At 37.3% G+C, this 19,576-nt stretch overlaps 1 protein-coding gene across 1 annotated transcript in view; it reads right to left on the bottom strand.

Annotated features, from left to right (window-relative positions):
- Positions 1–19,576, bottom strand: part of RGS22 (regulator of G protein signaling 22) — a 136,200-nt gene that overhangs the window by 38,579 nt on the left and 78,045 nt on the right. Inside the window, 4 exon segments of the mRNA XM_052651583.1 lie at positions 905–1,067; positions 2,034–2,206; positions 3,984–4,076; positions 5,956–6,150. Coding sequence (XP_052507543.1) covers positions 905–1,067; positions 2,034–2,206; positions 3,984–4,076; positions 5,956–6,150 — 624 coding nt within the window.

Here is a 19,576-nt window from a genome sequence, read left to right as displayed (position 1 = left end):
GTGGCTCAGCTGGTAACGAATCTGCCTGCAATATGGGAGACCTGTGTTGGATCCCTGGGAAGCCAGGATCTTAATTAATTATGAACAATGCATTATGGTATGCATTGTTTTAAACTATGAAAATAAAGAAATCAAATGCTATACATTTGATCTAGCAAACTTCTAGTACTAGCAAACTTCAAGTTAAATAAATTATAACACAATTTTATATTTCAAAGTCATTAAAATTGAGCCATATCTCATGTATCAATTACATGAACACTCAAATCCACTGCTGAATCCCAACCTAACATTTTTACTGTAAATAATGACACTGTACACTTATTAATAAGTTGTGATTAAGGCCTTATGATTTTGGCTCAACAAAATGGCAAATCTATGTTCCTGGTCAATAGAAATAGTTTCGGAAGACAATTCAATGGCAAACAGGATTTTTCAAAGATTGATTATGTTTCGAGCAATTTCAGTTAAGAGAAGAACAGAAAAGAGGGAGAGATGAGGCTTAACAGCTAATAATGGCTGTTTTTCTACCTACTGAAAGGTGCAAGGACTTTGTTCACCTTGTTTACCATTTATCCTGGGCACCTAGAACAGTATCTGGCATATCACAGGCACCCATATTTGCTGAATGAATGGGTGAGTAGATGAACAATAGTTATTTTTTTCAATAAATCACCTTAATAAATAACAAAGTTTTAATAATATATAATACTTTAGTATTAAAGTATCTCCCACATTGCAGACATTTGTAGATTATTATGAATACCTAAAAAAAGATATCAGAAGTATCTAACTGATAAGTCATAAAAGCAAAAGAAGAAGATGACTTTCAGGTTGTTAGCAAAAAGAAAGAAATTACTAGTTTTCATACTTAAAATGTAAAAATACGCTTCCATGTTAATACCTGGTCCTGTTGATACACAGAAGCTGGACTGTTGGGCCCAAAGAAATATTTTTTATTAAGGTATTTATTTTTAATATATATAGATTTTGCCTCCCTTTGCTTTCGATCTCTGTAAGTTATTCTTCGGAACTGTTCAATGTCTGTCCAGCACATAAGGTCCATGCTAAAATGAAAACAAAGTACAGCCCATCTTATTTCTTTCTTTCAATTCTGTTAAACATCAAACAAGTAGTTGATCTGACAGAACTTAGAAAGTGCTGTGTTGAGTAGTTAACACAACTGATTAGACCATGGAACTAATGCGTACAATATTGTGTCCTGTCCTGGCTAAATATATATATGAATACAAGGAATACTGGGATCAGGAAAGAACCTACCACCATACTGGTAAGGTCTCAGAGTTTTTCCATTAATGATGGACTAGTATTATCAATTTCAAAGATGGAAAAATTCCCACCTATTGCATGTCTATTTGGTAACATGTTAAATTTAGAAATAATTATCATCACGAAAAAGGGAAACTATATATGTGAAATTTGGCTCCCAGGTCTAGCCAGTTTTTTTTAACTTGGGAGAAAATTATTGGAGAAAAATATGATGAATACTTCACTTTATATTAGATAAATGTGTCATAAGGTACCAAGATTCTATGCAGAACTACAATGCTTCATTTGTGTATTAACTAACAAAAGCCACAAAACAGTACAGTCATTTTAATAGCTTAGTGAAATACAAAAGAGAAGCTTCTCAGAACTAGTAATCAGAGCACTTGTCTAGAAAAACACAAAAGAAAGAAACATCAGAATAGGGAAAAAACTACTGGTGTTTTAATTTAGCCAACGCTAAAAGTATCAACAAAAAAAATAATAATAAAATAAAAGTATCAACAAATATTGTTTGACCATTCAAAATAACATTCTGGAGGCTGCTATTATCAAAATGCAATTCCCAACAAAAAGTTAACCATATAGGTTTCAGATAACTATGCTCATTAATTTTTACTGAAACGAGTAAAACCAAGCATCAAATCATTTTTATCATATGTTGAATCAAAACAAGCAGCTTAAAAAAATAAGTAGCTTAGAAAATTGTTTTAAGCGAGAAATTACAAAATGGTTATGTTTCTCACCTTGAAGAATGAGCCTCAAGAAACTGACGGAAATGTTCAAACTCCAGTTTGTTGTTAAGCAGTTCATTAAAATTAAAATGCCTATATTCTTCAGGAACCATATTCCAGTATTCTGTTTTTTTAGAGACATGAGGAAGTGGTGAAATACCAGTTCCAATTTCACAAGTAGTGTCCTAGTGAAATAATACTTTTCATAAAAATCTCTTAAATACAACAAATTACTTTCCAAAGTTAAAGATAAACAAATAAAAATTAATTATGCCAATGGCATTTACCAATTCAATGGTAGAACTGGGTAAAGAATCTAGAATGTGATTCTAACACATCAAATTCTGTTCTGGTCCTTTCTATTCTATTCTCTTCCTTTCAGAAACATTAGTAAACATTTAGTATACACTTGCTTATAAAATATTAATCTTAGTATTTTTGTTGGTATAGAAATAGTATGTCTTTTGTAATAAAAAGAAAACAAAAAGCATACACAGTACTACATTCGGAGATCACCACCACAAACATTTTTATGTGTATCCATTTGGTCTTCTTTTTACATATAATTTATTAAATATGGAAATAGGACTGTACAACTATGTGTGGTTTTCTAACTTGGTTCTTTTCCTTAATAATAGATCATGAATATAAAACATTATTTTATCTATAAAATTTTTTTAGTTATAGAGTAATACAAGATACTTTAGATGTAATCACCCTCATAGAACAGTCAATTGTAAGGTATTTTTAAGACCTCTGATGCTTCATGAACAGTTTATAAGCCCTTCATGGCAAAAAGCTAGAGAGGCTTATTCTTTAGAAATCCTTCCTATATAACTCGCTGAATAATTAATTCACCTTCCTACTTGTTTTTGAAAAACATCAGACCATGAGATAAACTCCTATATTTAAAAATTTTTGATAGGTAGAAGTATTATGAATAATATCATAAGTTAAAAAAATAAAGATATAACTTTATAACATACTATCCTTATGAATTTTTATGTATCCTTTCCAGATATTAATTAGTAGAATTTCAAATAAAGAATTTCTGCATTTATAAGGTAAAATCATGAATACACTTAAAAAATAACTTTACTGTCTGTGTAAAAGTTTAAAAGAATAAAGATTTCGGATAGGTACAACGTAGAAAGTAAAAAATCATCTGGAACCTTGTCACTCAGAGCTAACTATCTTTAACATTTTGATGAACATTTTTCCAGATAGCTCTCTTTGCATATATGTATACAAGTAGAAATGCATGTATAATTTTATATGAATAGGATTACATCATACCAGTGTTTGTTCCCCACATATTTATATAATAATATGTCCTCGGCATTTTCCATGTCAATAAATATGAATCTAAACTGTCATTTTTACATAGATACACACATTTAATCTTACGTCCTTATGGATCTATCGTGGCTTACTTAGATAATCACAAATTTGTAAATTTATATATTAAAATAACACCTGACTACCACAGTCAATCCTATGATCTTTTCATTGACTCCGTTAAAGCCTTTCCATATTTTTCTTTCTTGTTTTTCTTACTGCTGTCACGCAGCACTTCCTTTTCTGTTTGGAAAACTCAAGTTAATCCTTTTTGTGACTTGACAACAAGTAGAGTTGCTGCCACACAGAAAATAGCCAGTAACATCCAAAGGAACATAACGTGGCTTGAAGACTCTAAGACAAATGAGTATCTTGGCTCCCTACATGACTTCATCTGCTTTCTTTTTCTGGCTTTGTTGTTAAATAACGCGTCAATAAAATGTTATACCTGTCATACGCAGCATGCTAGGCAAAGCAGCAGCAGAAAATGGAACTGCCTGCCCCCTACTTTATCATATATGATCTCCTCAATAAATGATCCCTATTCCCACATACCACCAATACATGCAGTGATAATCCTCTCCAGGTTAAAATGTTTGTTTTTCTAAGTAGAGAGTTTCTTACCTCAGCTTTCTTGAAAACTGTCTCTTTATGCAAAGCCTGTAGCTTTCTCAAGTATGTGGAATCTAGCTGTCGAGTTTCTTCCACCAGCTCCACCTATAAGAAAACAATAATAAAGTTTGTAACATCAAAAGAATGTGCATTATGAAAAAGTGGGGAAAGAAGGCACAATTTGCCAATAACAGTGGGCTAAAAAACAAATACACTTGCCAATAAAGTAAGTTAGTTTGAAGGCAAAAGCAGGAAGACCTACACAGTGAAAAACATTAGTTACAGCAAAGTCAGACTACAAACGCACAAGATAAAACAAAAGCTGCATACATTTCTGTGTAATGATATAACGCCACCAAAGATCATTCCTCCTTTCTGGATACCCCGTGTGAAATGACAGACAATGCAAACACATTGGGTGGGTCACATTCCCAGCTTCTATTCATTATAATGGGGTAATAGTCATGAAAACCGGAGAAGGCAATGGCAACCCACTCCAGTACTCTTGCCTGGAAAATTTCATGGACGGAGAAGCCTGGTAGGCTGCAGTCCATGGGGTCACTAAGAGTCAGACATGACTGAGTGACTTCACATGAAGATAGGCACTGCTAGCTTTTGGGGACCAAATAATCCACAGTAGAACAAAAAAATGATGGGACTCTACTCAATCATGAAATTAAACCTCACAGTAGGACTCAGCCTTCAGTCTGTGTACTGCACGGCTTTAAACAGTCAGGAGAACAAGATCATTTTCCATTTCTCTACAGCTGGCAAATATCAGTTTGGCTGACGGAGAACTTCCTGTATTTAATATTTAATTTTGGTTAAATCTCCTCGCTCATTCTTTTTCAGAAAGGGTCCGCATAATCCAGTCAGCCGAACTTTTACAGAGGTCCTTTGGGCAGAATTTAAGAAGCTTGTAGAATTAAGAGAAATTTACTTTTCCTTAAAAAAAGAGCATATAATTTGTCCCAGGCATTTCATAAGAATCATGGCTAATGCCGAAACTTCTTGGTATTAGGGAAGTTAGCTATAATTCTAAATTACTTTTGTCATCGTGGGACCATATCTCAGATTCATTTTGCTCTATATCATGACTGGAGAGAATTTTTCAAAAATTTCATATGATATCCCAATATTCCTAGTGTAAAATATGCATTTCTGTGGTAGAAAGGATGCGAATGTTAATTTTTCAGGACAAAAAGAAATCAGGAATGAAATTTTCATTATTTTGGTCAATGAATTTAATAGGCCATCATGTTGTATTGGTTATAATTCAATAAGGTAAGGGTACATGCAATAACTTAATATTAAAAATACCCAAAAATGGCTTGTATTTGTGATTCAAATTAAACATTTAAAGAAATTTCTTCCACCCATCAATAAGAATAGTGAAAATATTCAAGCACCTAGACTTAAAATCAGCTCTTTTGGAATGGAAAAAGGTGTGTTGGCACTTTTCTCAAATCAAGCAGTCTGACTTGATGAACATCTGAGAGTGCTTTAAGTCACAGAATGTGTTTTCCACAATACACACGGGATGTTTGCATTTTCCATGGGTGTAGTATTTACTGTAACTCATCCAGAATAAAAATACACAGGCTCCTTCCATTAATCAAAATTATTTAAAGCCGCTGCTGAGAAATGGCAAGAAATGACAAAACTAGTATATTATCATGGCACATTTTACTGGTTCACAAGAATCCAAAACTCAGATTTTTCTCTGCTGACATATTTGTAGACAGAATTAAAAATGACATCAATTTTTGTCTTTTATTAGGAGACAACGGGGAAATGGGGAAAAACTAAGTTAATCAGTGCTTTCCCTTCCCTAAATTTGTGTCTGCCCAAATCTTAACTCTGAGTTCCTGGCCCACGTGAGCCCTTTGTCAGCTTTTCTCTCCTGCAGGTTAGCAATGTTGCCTGCCATCAGTTGTGCAGTAAACCTGAGTGGTTTACACACAGCTGATCAGTGCCTCTGTACCTTTCCATAAGCAACTTGGTCTGACTTTATCATCTTTGTCCAAGGCTCAAGAAGGAGGAGGAGGATATATTCTTCTGCTGCATCAAAAAGGTCTTCAAATGGTGGTTGTATTTTCATATAAATTTCTCTTTTCTTTTCCTGTTGGAGTCCAATGTCAAGAGTCGCTGAAGGAGCAATGTATGTAGCAAAAAGATACTAAGGGAGAAGGGGGAGAAAGAAGAGAATATTGGAAGAAACCATATGGTTAGTAGATTCTTCAGCAAGGGCATTTTACAAAAGGTAAGAGAAAGCAAACTAGCTCAAGTAATTTCTTTCTTGAAAAGATGTGTAAAACTACTTAAGACAAAGCAAAGACTTTGCTTTACATTTTCTTTTCCTATTTCTTTGTTGGCAACTAGTGAACCAGTCAGTGGATCTTGTATAGGAGTACATGACTTGAATATTCCATTTTTTTTCTCAGGTTACTACTATGTGTTATTATGACTGATTTCGGGTTATGCCTCTCCTATTTCCCCCTATGTTCATGACATTTCTAATACATTTGTGCTACTTTTCAAAGTAGTTTGAAATACCGTTTTGGAAAAAAGAGGCAAGAATACACCAGGGCTGAAAACTGGCTATCAGTCTTCTAGCTCTAGAGACCCAACAGACTACCCGCCTCACCCCGCTGAGCTGCGCTCTCCATTTGGTGTCCAATGCTGTTGGACATACTGCTCTTTCAGTCTTATATATTTCCTCTAACCCATGCACCTTTTTTGCCTGATAAACTCGGAATCGTTCTTTAAAAACTGATATGGATTTATCCTCTTCTAGGAACACTTCATTCATATCCTTCTCTCAAGATCATACTTTCTACTAGGACACCTATCACACTACAATGTCATTATATAATTATGTGTCTTCTCTTCTAGAACAAGGTCCTTGAGGGCAAATACTGTAGCTTAGTTTTCTGTGATTCTCCAACTCCTAAAACTGTTCTTGGTAGAGAGTAGATGCTATAAATGTACTGATTCCACAGAAAAGACTAATCATTTTGGTCTTGGAATAGGGAAGGAAAAGGTTCAGAAACCCTTCCAAGAGAAAAACAAGCTTCTTCCTTAATCTTTAATATGAATCTTTAAGATGAGTTGGAGTAAGTCAGACAAGAGAAGGGAGTTGATGATGGATAATTCTAGAAGAAGAAAAACATGGCCCAAGGCACGGAGATCTGAGGAAGTTTTATAACCTATGGAGAGAATCGAGGCTTCAAGTAGATAACCGGCTAGAAGAAAGAGGAGGAGAAGAGGCAACAGCGGATGAGATGATTGGATGACATCACCGACTCAATGGACGAGTTTGAACAAACTGCGAGAGTTGGTAAAGGACAGGGAAGCCTGGTGTGCTACAGTCCATGGGGTTGCACAGAGTTGGACATGACTTAGTGAATGAACAACAATAAATGGAAGAGGTAGAATAAGAGAGGATGCTATAAAGGGAGACAGGCTCCAGAGCATGGATGTGATCTGTTATCTTTTGGTACTTTGAATTTTTACCTGAAGATATAAAATGAGGAATCTCTGAGGAGTGACATTATTAGGTACGAATTGTAGAAACAAATCACTGTGATATCATATGGATGAAATGGTTTGAGTAGATCAAAATTTAAGGCAGCTTAAAAGTTAAAAATTTTACTAGCCAGACAAAAAATTATAGGCCACCTTCATCTCTTACTTGCTTTTTTGCAATAGCCTCCTAACTTGTCCTCTCAGGTTCTGCTTTGCTTGCTTATGGTCTTTTCTGACCACAGCAAACAGAGAAATTCTTTTGTTTATCACTCTTCCATTCAGACTTTCCAGTGACTTCCCATCTCACAAGTACAGCAGCCGAAGTCCTTCTAAGTACCTATAATTAGAGCTTGGGGACGTTTCTCAGTGCTGAGAAGACAGGGATTATAGTTCAGGACCTGCCAGTGGGGAAGCCCCTGTAAACACTGCAGGCTCTCAAAACATTCTAAGAGCAGGGGTGGGCCAGATACACACTCTGGCCTAGAGTCTTTAAAGTGCCAAGTGAAAATAACTGCTAACCTGTAATTCTATACCTAAGAAAAAGTACCCTTCTAAAATGAAAAGAAAATAAAGATGTCATAAGTCAATAAACAAAACCAGAATTCATCACCAGCAGACATGCACTAAATAAATTCAATAAATTAATTAAAGGGAGGCCCTGGACAAAAGCAGGATGGAACAGAGAACAGCAGAAAACATAAATATTTAGGGAAATACCAATGCATATTGATTGTAAAATATAATAAAAATGAATAAGGTCAGCGGAAATAGTAAAAGAGCCTACGAAAAAGAAGTCAGAATTGAAGGTTCAGAATTCAAGTGCAATTGAAATGACCAACCATGATGCTCACTACAGGCAGAAAAGCAAATGAGGTTAGAGTCAGGGTGGTAATACAATAATAAGCAGGCAGAATATCAAAGAACTAGAAGCAAAAATAAAGGAAGAGCACGTGCAAATGGTTAAAAGGGAGGACCACAAAGTTCAGTATATAATAGGCATTCAATAAATACTTGCCAAATAAATGAATGGAAGATAGTGGTCTCAACTGAAATTACAATCTGAAAGGGAAATTTCAGAGTTCAAAAATTTTAAGCTGGAGTACTTCCAAATTATCATGAATTCTAGTATATGGCAATCCCTATTGTAAGCTTAGAAGAAATGGAGATAAAAGACATTAAGACTGGGTAAGTTAAGGAACACTCTAGCATACACATTACAAGGATTATTTGTATGGATGTTGAAAAAGCTTCAAAATGAGAAAAGAGAAAAAGTAGGGATAAATTTCATGAGTCATGTATTGAAATTTTCTAGGAAGATAAACAGAACTTAAAAGATCTTTAGATAATAACAACAATTTTTTTCTAACCTTGGGAGTCGTTTAGAAGAATGTCCTAACTCTAACTTGTTTAATAAGCTAAGACTGTATCAGATTCAAATCTACTCTTAAACTTTTCTAAATTAGAAGTTTTAAAAAGTGTACTAATTGAAATAATGTCTATACTAAGGTTGGAGAAGGAAATGGCAACCCACTCCAGTATTCCTGACTGGGAAATTCTATGGACAGAGGAGCCTGACAGGCTATGTCCATGGGATCACAGTCAGACAGGACTGAGCAACTGAGCACATACTAAGGTAAGCTAAGAAACTAAGACCAACTTGATCAAATTAACAACATTAAAAATATCTCCAGAATTTGTTTCAGTAATTTCAGATTTACCCAAAGGAAAGTAAACTTGACTCCCCAAATTACATAAGTTAAAATCAGTTCTTGGGGATGTCCCTGGGTGGTCTAGTGGTTAAGAATCCATCTTCCAATGCAGGAGACAAGGGTTCATCCCTGGTCAGGGAGCTTGGGAACGAGATCCCACATGCCCTGGGGCAAATAAGCCTGTGCACTGCAACTAGTAACCCACGCACCTTGGAGCCCAAGCGCCACAGCTGGAAATAAGCCTATGCGCCACAACTAAGATCTGATGCAGCCAAATACATATGTATCAAAATAAAATAAAATCACTCCCTATTTGGCAAAAAAAGGAAAAAAAGTTTTTATTATTGGCACACGAATATCTTCTAATGACAAAATAAAGCAACTTCTTTGTCACTGGGTCAGCTACATTCAAAACTGTAGTTTTAGAAGACTGACATGCCACATACTAAACTCTTTGTATAGACATCAGAGTGATCCCTTTGATTTAAAAGCATTAACAGTGAAGGGGGTAAAGTACAAAAGCAGCTGAAACAGTGACTCCAGTAGCAGTGACAGAAGTGCCTGTCAGCTTCTGGAAGACATCCAAATCACTTCCTTTCCATTCCCAGTCTTGCCTTCACTCCTGGTGTCTTTTAAGATCTATGACTACCCACAGTCCTATAAGAGACTCTATATGCCATTTATATACTCTATCATACCTTCTGGAATTTTGACTTATGATTTTCTTCAGAATGACCTTGACTTCTCCTTGTTGTTCAGTTGCTAAGTCATGTCCGTCCGACTCTTCATTACTCCATGGATGCTGGGCTCCTCTGTCTTCCACTGTCTCCCAAAATTTACTCAAATTCATTTCCATTGAGTCAGTGATGCTATCTAATCATCTTATCCTCTGCCACCCTCTTCTCCTTTTGCCTTCAATCCTTCCCAGCATCAGGGTCTTTTCCAATAAATCAGCTCTTTGCATCAGGTGGCCAAAATACTGGAGCTTCAGCTTCAGTTTCAGTCCTTCCAATGAATATTCACGGTTGATTTCCTTTAAGATTGACTGGTTTGATCTCCTTTCTGTCCAAGGGACTCTCAAGAGTCTTGTCCAGCACCACAAAACAAAAGCATCAATTCTTAGGTGCTCAGCCTTCTTTATGGACCAGCACTCACATCCATGTGACTAGGGGAAAAACCATAGCTTTGACTATATGGACTTTGTTGGCAAAGTGATGTCTCTGCTTTTTAATATGCTGTCTAGGTTTGTCATAGTTTTCCTTACAATGAGCAAGTGTCTTTTAATATCATGGCTGCAGTCACTGTCTGCAGTGATTCTGGAGCCCAAGGAAATAAAATCTGTCACTGCTTTTTCCCCTTCTATCTGCCATGAAGTGATGGGACTAGATGCCATGACCTTAGTTTTTTGAATGTTATGTTTCAAGCCAGTTTTTTCACTCTTCTCTTTCATCAAGAGACTCTTCACTTTCTTCCATTAGAAGAAGAGACTCTTCACTTTCTTCCATTAGAGTGGTATCACCTGCATATCTGAGGTTGTTGATATTTCTCCTGGCAATCTTGATTCCAGGGCTTCCCCGGTGGCTCAACAGTAAAGAAACTGTCTGCAATGCCGGAGACGTGGCAGGAGACGTGGCACGAGCTGCAGGTTCAATCCCTGGCTTGGGAAGATCCCCTGGAAAAGGAAATGACAACCCATTCCAGTATTCCTGCCTGGAAAATCTCATGGACGGAGAAGCCTGGTAGGCTGCAGTCCATGGGTCGCAGAAGAATCAGACATGAGTCAGACACAACTCAACTAAACAACAATAACAAAGCTTGATTCCAGCTTGTGATTCATCCAGACCAGCATTTCCCATGATGTACTCTGCATATAAGTTAAATAAGCAGAGTGACAATATATAGTCTTATCATACTCCTTTCCCAATTTGGACCCAGTCAGTTATGTCCAGGTCTAACTGTGACTTGATCCACATACAGGAGACAGGTTAAGGTAGTCTGGTACTTCCACCTCTTTAAGAATTTTCCACAGACTGTTGTGATCCACACAGTCAAAGGCTTTAGCATAGTCAATGAAACAGAAGTAGATGTTTTCCTGGAATTCCCTTGCTTTTTCCATGATCCAATGAATGTTGGCAATTTGATCCCTGGTTCCTTTGCCTCTTCAAAACCCAGCTTGTACATCTGGAAGTTCTCTGTTCACGTACTGCTTAAGCCTAGCTTGAAGGATTTTTAGCATAACCTTGCTAGCATGTGAAATGAGTGCAATTGTATGGTAGTCTGAACATTATTTGGCACTGTCCTTCTTCGGGATTGGAATGAAAACTGACCTTTTCCAGTTCTGTGGCCACTGCTGAGTTTTTCACTTTACCATTTACTATGTTAATAGCACAGCTTCCTCTCTGACCGTTATTCACCAAGCTTTGCTTTACTTTTAGCACAATCTGCAGCTTCTTCTTGTCCTCTAAACAAACTGTGCACCACCACGCTTTCTTATGCAGCTGGAACTGAAGACTGGCCATCATTTCACCTACACTCTTAAAATACCCTCAATTCCTCCCACCTCAATCTTCTGCTTTGTCAAGGCTCAATTCTGCGTCAGCCTAATAATTTATTCATTTTTCCATTTCTATCCTCAAGAACACAATAAAATCTGTGATAACTGATTCCATTATAAATAGACTTTAAAAAACAAAAGCAACAACAAAACCTCAACTGTGACTGCAGAGCTTGGCAGAATTTTACTTCTTAACTTTGCCATGCTCTTTAAAGCTCTCAACTGTACCCTTACGCTTCTCGATGTTCAGTGGACTTTATCTTCCACTTAACTGGGAAAACCACTGGTATGAATGTCCTCAACTTTCCTCTCAAGAGCTTTCTTTGAAATCTTTCTCTTTCCTCTGATGTTTCGACGGACTTCTTTCCAAGGCTAAATTACTCATTCGTGCTCTTGACTCCACTTTCACAGAACTGCAACACCAATTACGCCCTTAACCTACCTTTCCATTGATATCATCTCTTTCCAAATGCTTCAAAGGTTTTCAAGCAAAGCATCTCTCCTCTTCTAAAATATTTTCCCTATTTTGTCCACAAATATCACCCCCTTTCTCTCTTTCCCTTTCCTACAAAACTTCATCATTCCTTTTCTCTCATTCCTCAAACTATTGCAGTCTGGTTCTCATGCTAATGAAACTGATGCCCAAGTTCTCAAAGACCTACATAACTGCCAGTTCAATAGTTCCCCTCCTTAATCTTCACCCTACTTGATTCCTTACACAGCTTTAACACTATTGACTCTCCTTTGCCTTCAACACTTTCTCCGAATTCTCTGCCAATTTCCATCCTTAGGCTCCTGTGTTGATTCCTCTTTATCCATATCTCTGCCCCCGGCAAAGAAGTCATTCTTAATGTGCTATGTTCAACTTTTAATATATTTTCTTCTTAAAGCACGTTCTCTCCGTTTCTGACACATGCCAGGCCCTCTCTCAAAGGACTTAGGTGCTCTATGACTTCTCTGTACTCCACCCTCACCTTCTCTTCCCCTTTGCTGAGCTTCTGTTAAATATTTATCCTAAGGGACTGGGTCTTCCTTGGCTCCTGAAGCCTGGCTTAGGTATGATTCTTATGTTTGCTCGTAGGACCGTATCTGTGTTTCTCCCACTGCACTATAAACTCTGTGAAGACATATTTGATCTCCTTTATTACTGTATCCCTAGCAGCTACCATAATGCTAAATTTAGAATGAATGAAAGACTTCATCCATTCTCATAGACTTAATCAACTCTACGTGGAAGAAACCCAAATATATACAACTTTAGACCTGATTTCCTTCCTGAACTGAAAACCTTGGCTAAGAGCTGTCTACTTGTTATAACTACATGGATAGCCTATGGACCCTCAAACTCAATGACTCAGTAATATAACTCATTATCTATTCTCCCAAGCCTCTCTGGGTTTCGAGTATTCATTACTAACATATCATTCACAGAACAGTCTTTGACCTTTTCCCACATTCCTCTCCTCCTTCTCATATGCCAGTCTTATAAACTTAATTCTCTACACTAAAACAACGAGAAACTGACAAGTATAAAACTATAAGGAGGAAATAAGGGGCAGCAGTTCCATTCCACCAAAAACAATCAAATGCTGTCTTCTGGTCAAGCTCAATCAGACCCTTTTCAGGTCACTTCCCGCTTCCTGACCTCACACTCATATTGTGCTCTATAAAGCCACAGGCGTCCATGTACACTTGCTATTGTCTTTCATCTATTTTGTTCCAGCTTTACTGGGATATAATTGACCCATAGCACTGTAAAAATTTAAGCTGTATGGCATAATGATTTGAGTTACATGTATCATGAAACAGTAAGTTAACATCCATCATCTCAGAAACAAAAATAAAAAGAATTTTTTCCTTGTGATGAGAACTATTAATGTCTACTCTGTTAATTTTCATATACATTATATAGCAACATTGACTATAGTCACCATGTTGTATATTACATCCCTAGAACTTATTTATCTCACAACTGAAAGTTTGTTCCTTTTGTCCACCCTCATCCAATTTCCCCTCCCCATACCACCCACTTCCAATGACCACAAATCTGATCTCTTTCTATGAGTCTCTTTTTTTCACAAATGATTTAACTGCATATCTCAGTGCCTCAAGGAGCTACAGTTAGGGTGCCATGTGACTTCATTCTAGTTTAAGCCTACTGTCCTGGCATAATTATTACTAGTTTCCTTTTTATTTTCAAAAGAATCCTGGTTTAGATGATAAATTATATGGTCTCTCCATATTTAACTGCCACCAGTTTTATAAAATTAAAGTTTCTCTGAAACAAGATTCCCAGAAGTGCTGAGCACTTATTTAAAGCTAAAAATAAAGGAAAGAAAGGTAGAATATTCCTTTCTATGAAACATGCATCTGTCTAATTTGCAATCATATGAACTGAATAGCTGAAGCTATTGAAGCTATGAATTGAATATCAAAAGCCAAAATCCCAAAACTGGTATATTTTATGTGAAAGTTGGATTGAAGCTTTACAGACTTCCCTATTAAGAATAAAGGCTCTAAATGAAAATCTTAAAAGGAATTTTAAAACATTTCCCCTCTCTGATCATACCTAAACCTAGGTATTTGCCCTCCCACTTTTTGTTTTGTTTTCTTGCAGCTAGTTTATCAGAACATTATTCATTATCACCTAAATAACTTTTCTTTGATCAAGTATCAACCTCTGCTATGATAATCCTAGCTAGCATAATGATATCCCCTAGCATATGATAATCCCCTGCTAGCATAATCCTGACGAGTAATACACGCCCCTCGCCTTCCAGATTCTTCACCAGTTTCATTATAAAATCACAGAGCTGGAAGCCTTAGGAAGGGGTTGGAGTCTACACTGTGCACGTTTATTGGCTTCCTTTGAGGCTTGGTCTCTTGTCTCTCCCTCTTCCTCACCTCCCAAGGTGGGTGGGGACAAAGATGGTTAAGGAGGTAAAGAGAAGAAAATTGATCTGTCAATCCTTAATAAGGCCAAACAACAAGTCTATAGTACATTCAACTTAAATTTGCCATTAAAATCTGAGAATGTCTTTCTGTGTTTCTAATAATCCAGAGATAATCTTTAGGTGGATAACTGACCAACTGATAATATATAACAAACACAAGGGATACAATCATATATATGAAACAAAATTAAAAAGTTAACACCTTTTGTTGTTGTTGTTTAGTTGCTAAGTCCTATCCGACTCTTTGTGACCCCATGGACTGTAGCCCCCCAGGCTTCTTTGTCCATGGAATTCTCCAGACAAGAACACTGGAGTGGGGAGCCATTTCCTTCTCCAGGGGATCTTCCCCAACCAGGGATCAAACCCGTGTCTCCTGCATTGGCAGGCAAAGTCTTTACTGCTGAGCCACCAGAGAAGCCAACAGCACCTTTAAGATCTCTATAAAGATGGTGGAAATCATTTTTAAGTTGATGTAAACTGACTTTAAAATGGAATATAAAGATTATGCTTTATTATACCTAATAAACAATATGGACTTCCCTGGTGGCTCAGACGGTAAAGCGTCTGTCTACAATGTGGGAGACCTGGGTTCGATCCCTGGGTCGGGAAGATTCCCTGGAGAAGGAAATGGCAACCCACTCCAGTACTCTTGCCTAGAAAACCCCGTAGACGGAGGAGCCTGGTGTCCATGGGGTCGCAAAGAGTCGGACATAACTGAGTGACTTCACTTCACTTCAATGAACAATATAGTCTAATTATGGGTTAGAAGAGGCTTCCCTGGTGGCTTAGATGGTAAGGAATCTGCCTGCAATGCAAGAGACCTGGGTTTGATTGCTGCATAAGAAAGATGCCCTGGAGAAGGAAATGGCAACCCACTCCAGTATTCTTGCCTAGAGAATTCCATGGACAGAGGAGCCTGGTGGGCTATAGCCCACGGGGTCGCAAAGAGTCCAGCACAACTGAGTGACTAACACACATATGGGTTAGAAACTCACTGTTTAAGTATCCTGGATCACTTGCTTTTTTATTGGCCACCCAGTTTGTCCTTTCTAGCTGCTGAGGAAATAACAATGTAGCTAATGTTGGAGGAGAAAAAGCTCCCTTCATATCAGAGTCAGCTACTCTGATTCACATTAAAGCCGAGATTCACTCAAGGCACAGCTGTGGCCTACATGATTCCAATTTAAACACTAACCTATGATGCTTTAACAACCCACAGGGAAATTTTTGAGAAGGGATACAAGCGCTGCCTGTCTGTGATCAGACTGCCTGGCACTGCACTCAGCATGGCTCTCTCTAGACCTCATCTCTCCTGGAGACACTCAAAGGTTATGTAATCAGGAAATGCACCACGGGCGGCTTGCCCAGCCCTGCTCTACACCTGTGTCTGTGACTCACTCTCTTGGCATCTGAATCGGATACAGGAAAAAAAATCAACGCCTCCCCCTGAAACATGTCTTAGGATCTTGAAATTCTGGAAGTTAATTTTCTTGTTTAGCTAAACTCTCAAGCCTATGATGAAAAAATAGATGGAGGATAGATATCTTGGAGGCAGGAGGAAGAATGGAATTGGAGAGTGGAATGGTGAAACAAACTGGGAGAAAAGGAGAGAGAAAGAGAGAGGGAGGAAGGGGAGGGAGGGAAACATTTTGATAAATGTTTGTCTTCTAAAGGATAGTGAGATGACAAACAGATTTACTCTGAATACACATTAGCTTGTTGGAATTATAGGGGAAAATACAAAAATGTTTCTATTTGCCTCTTCAAGGAAATCTCAGATGCTTCATTACTTAGAGCTAATATCCTGAACACAACAGCTGTATTGCACTACATAGGAGATGGCTCAAATTAAAATATGACATTTCCCGTTGCAATTTATATTTTTTCCAATGCTAAGATATTTTCTGTACAAGATTTCAGAATTGCCACTTAATAGTTTTCAAAATCAAGTATGTTATGAGCATATTCTTGGATGAAAGTGGACCCCAATCTCCTTTTAAATATATCACAATGCATTCCAGGCTTGGTATTCCAATATTTTATTGATTCTCATAGACCCTGGAACATATTGATGCTTTCTTACTGCATCATAAAGTCTAGATGAACATACTTGCGGAAGGAGAATTTGGGGTTTATTGAGTTTATTCTTGTTTTTCTACAGTGTAAAAAGAAAAAAAAAATGAAACAACTTCCAAAACTATCTGTGCTATTTGGATTTTTCTTTGTACCAAAGGCTAAATGATGACAGCTCTGGGGTTAGATTCCAATTATCATGCTGTAGAAGCACCCAGCAAAGTACTCTGGCTGTGCCAAAGGTGAGCACAGTCTTTGGGAAAGCATCTTTTCCATAAGTAGGGGCCATTTGATGAGCTGCAGCTTGACACTCATCTGTGTTCCAATGAAAATAAGAACGATGTCTTTGTAGCCTTAAAAGGCAAAGTCAAGACTAACACCAAATGTTGCAGCACATGTGTTGATTTGCTATGTTACATTTCAGCTGTTAGTTATGTTAATGGAACAGTTTCACATAATTCGTCTTGATGTATTTACTTTAATGATCGTATATATGTATCTCTCCCTGATTGCCTGGTAACACTGATCGCATGATGTTCTGCTGTCACCACCAGGCCAGGGCTGGAAGTAAGAAAAAAGAGAAATGTAAAATTTCAACTGCAGAACTGTATGACGTAAAATGAGTCCCTCAGTACACTAGGTACAAGATGTGTAAAAACCTATATGCTGCGAGATCTTAACACCTGACTACAGGACAACGAGCAGAGCATACCATCAGGTTAATAAAACCAGGGACATCTAAAAAGTAGATTTTCAAAACAACCTATTAAAGTATTTCAAAAATTAGGAGAAAACAATCAGGCTTCAGCATTCAGCGTCATTAGCAAGTCCTTTTTCCTTAGATCCATGACTCCACTGCAGTGGTAAAAGAAGGAAATCTAATCACGTAAAGCTACACAAAGATATGTATCTTTCACTGTCTTCTATTAATAGTAAGTGTCCAACATGCCCACCAAGAGAGTGGAGGAACTGTAAAGCTGTCTGCTGTTGCTATTTCCTTCGACTTACTGGGAGGTAGCATTAGGGTCCTGCCAGATGGACTCACAGGGTGGTATCAAAGACCTCGCTAGCCCCTGGGAAGAAGAAATAGCCCATAAAACCCATGGCACTACTTGATACACTCAAAAGACAAAAGCAACTTTAGCTACTGAAATATACAAAGACTTTCCTTTCCCCCAGTTTATACTAAAGAAATTGTGCGGGCTCTGGAGAGTCTAGAGCAAAGATAATACTCTTTCTTTGGTAGGTACAGGCGACGGGTTCGTAGGCATTCTCTAACGGGTAGAGGAAATTATTTGACGGTGAAAGGTCAGGGTCTCCAGGAATAACATTAGAGAAACATAAGGCTGAGAGGATTAGAGTGATCCTTTCCCCTGTCATTATCTCTTCCTCCACTGTATGCTGCGACCAACTCACAAAAGCTAATTCATGAATTTTCAGGTATTTGCTGAATAGGGTTGTTAAATTCAATCACTATCAGAAATTGTATAAACTTACAATTAAATAAATTATATTAAAAACAAAGATAACAAATACTCAAAACCCATTACTTCCTCATGATTTCACTGTCTTAGGACTGTCCATGCTCTTGAGGTTATTCACCTCTACTCTGGCGAAAATACTACATACTGGTGGGCTGCTGCGCCTCTCCTCCCAACTCTGGGCTCAGTAATGCCTCTTGGGAGCTTGAAATCAACCACATGGACAGTATTCACACCCGGAGATCAGCAAATGCTACAAATCAGGGCTGCTTCGCTGCCACTCAGAGAGGCGGTTATTAAACATTTATCATCATACCACTGATTATAAGGCAAAGATACTTCTCTTTTCCTGTCAGGATTACTAAAGAAAGAGAAATAAAGTTGGAAAAAAGCAAATGACACCAACTAATTCAAATGCTTGCTGGAGGCAAAGCTACATACCAGAATATACTAATTCAGGCCAGAATGTGCCAATTTATAACACTGTTTACTTCAATAATGTTTAACTGGCATCCATCTGTAAAAATAAGGCTACAGTAAAGTTCTTTTTCATAGTTAAAAGTCAAACTACAAGAGTAGGACAAGTAAGTTTTTCTTTTAAATTGTTTACATTCTGAATAGTCTTTATTTAGAAAACGGCAAAGTTAAGCTTCAAATGTTAAATTTAACTTCAGTCTGATTAGTAAATCAGAACAGGTAAGAGTTTAGTTGGGAAGAGCTTGTTAACGTGTCCTCATGAGAAAGTACTAGGAGCAGCTACAAAGAAGAACCTTTAAAACATAATGAGAAGTAACACCAGTACTAATGGATCTTGATGTAGTGTCTGGACCCTGAAGAGACCAAGATCACTTCACAGATAATCTTGAACACAACAGAACAGATGTCCACTACACTGTAATAACAACAAAAAACCGTATTACTGTACTTGAAGGCAAACAGCAAGTAACGTGGGATCTTCTCAACTGAGCTCAGTAATTCCATCCTTGGAATTCATATAAAAAAAATGAAATGAAACTGTGCTCCAAAAAGCTAAAGGCAGAGAGTCCCTGGAGGGGTTTATAAAAGGAATGTAAATGCCTTGATATGGGACACTTTCAGAAATCACAAAATATTTACTTCAACAAAAAGAAAAGTCTGTTTTCATAACTTCACAGCTCTAGCAGCATAGAACATCATTATCTGAGTTCATATGAGGCAGAAAAAAGAAAATAACGAGCAAGTTCAAGCAATCCAATTTTTTTTTCTGTAAAAGGAGGAAAAAATGATGATTTTTAATGACCTCTCATATCCCACAAGAAACTCAAAA

This window comes from Budorcas taxicolor, chromosome 14 (assembly GCF_023091745.1).
Source record: "Budorcas taxicolor isolate Tak-1 chromosome 14, Takin1.1, whole genome shotgun sequence".
Taxonomy (NCBI): Eukaryota; Metazoa; Chordata; class Mammalia; order Artiodactyla; family Bovidae; genus Budorcas; species Budorcas taxicolor.
Note: the sequence above shows the minus strand (reverse complement) of the source record. Positions and strands in the feature narration are given on the sequence as shown.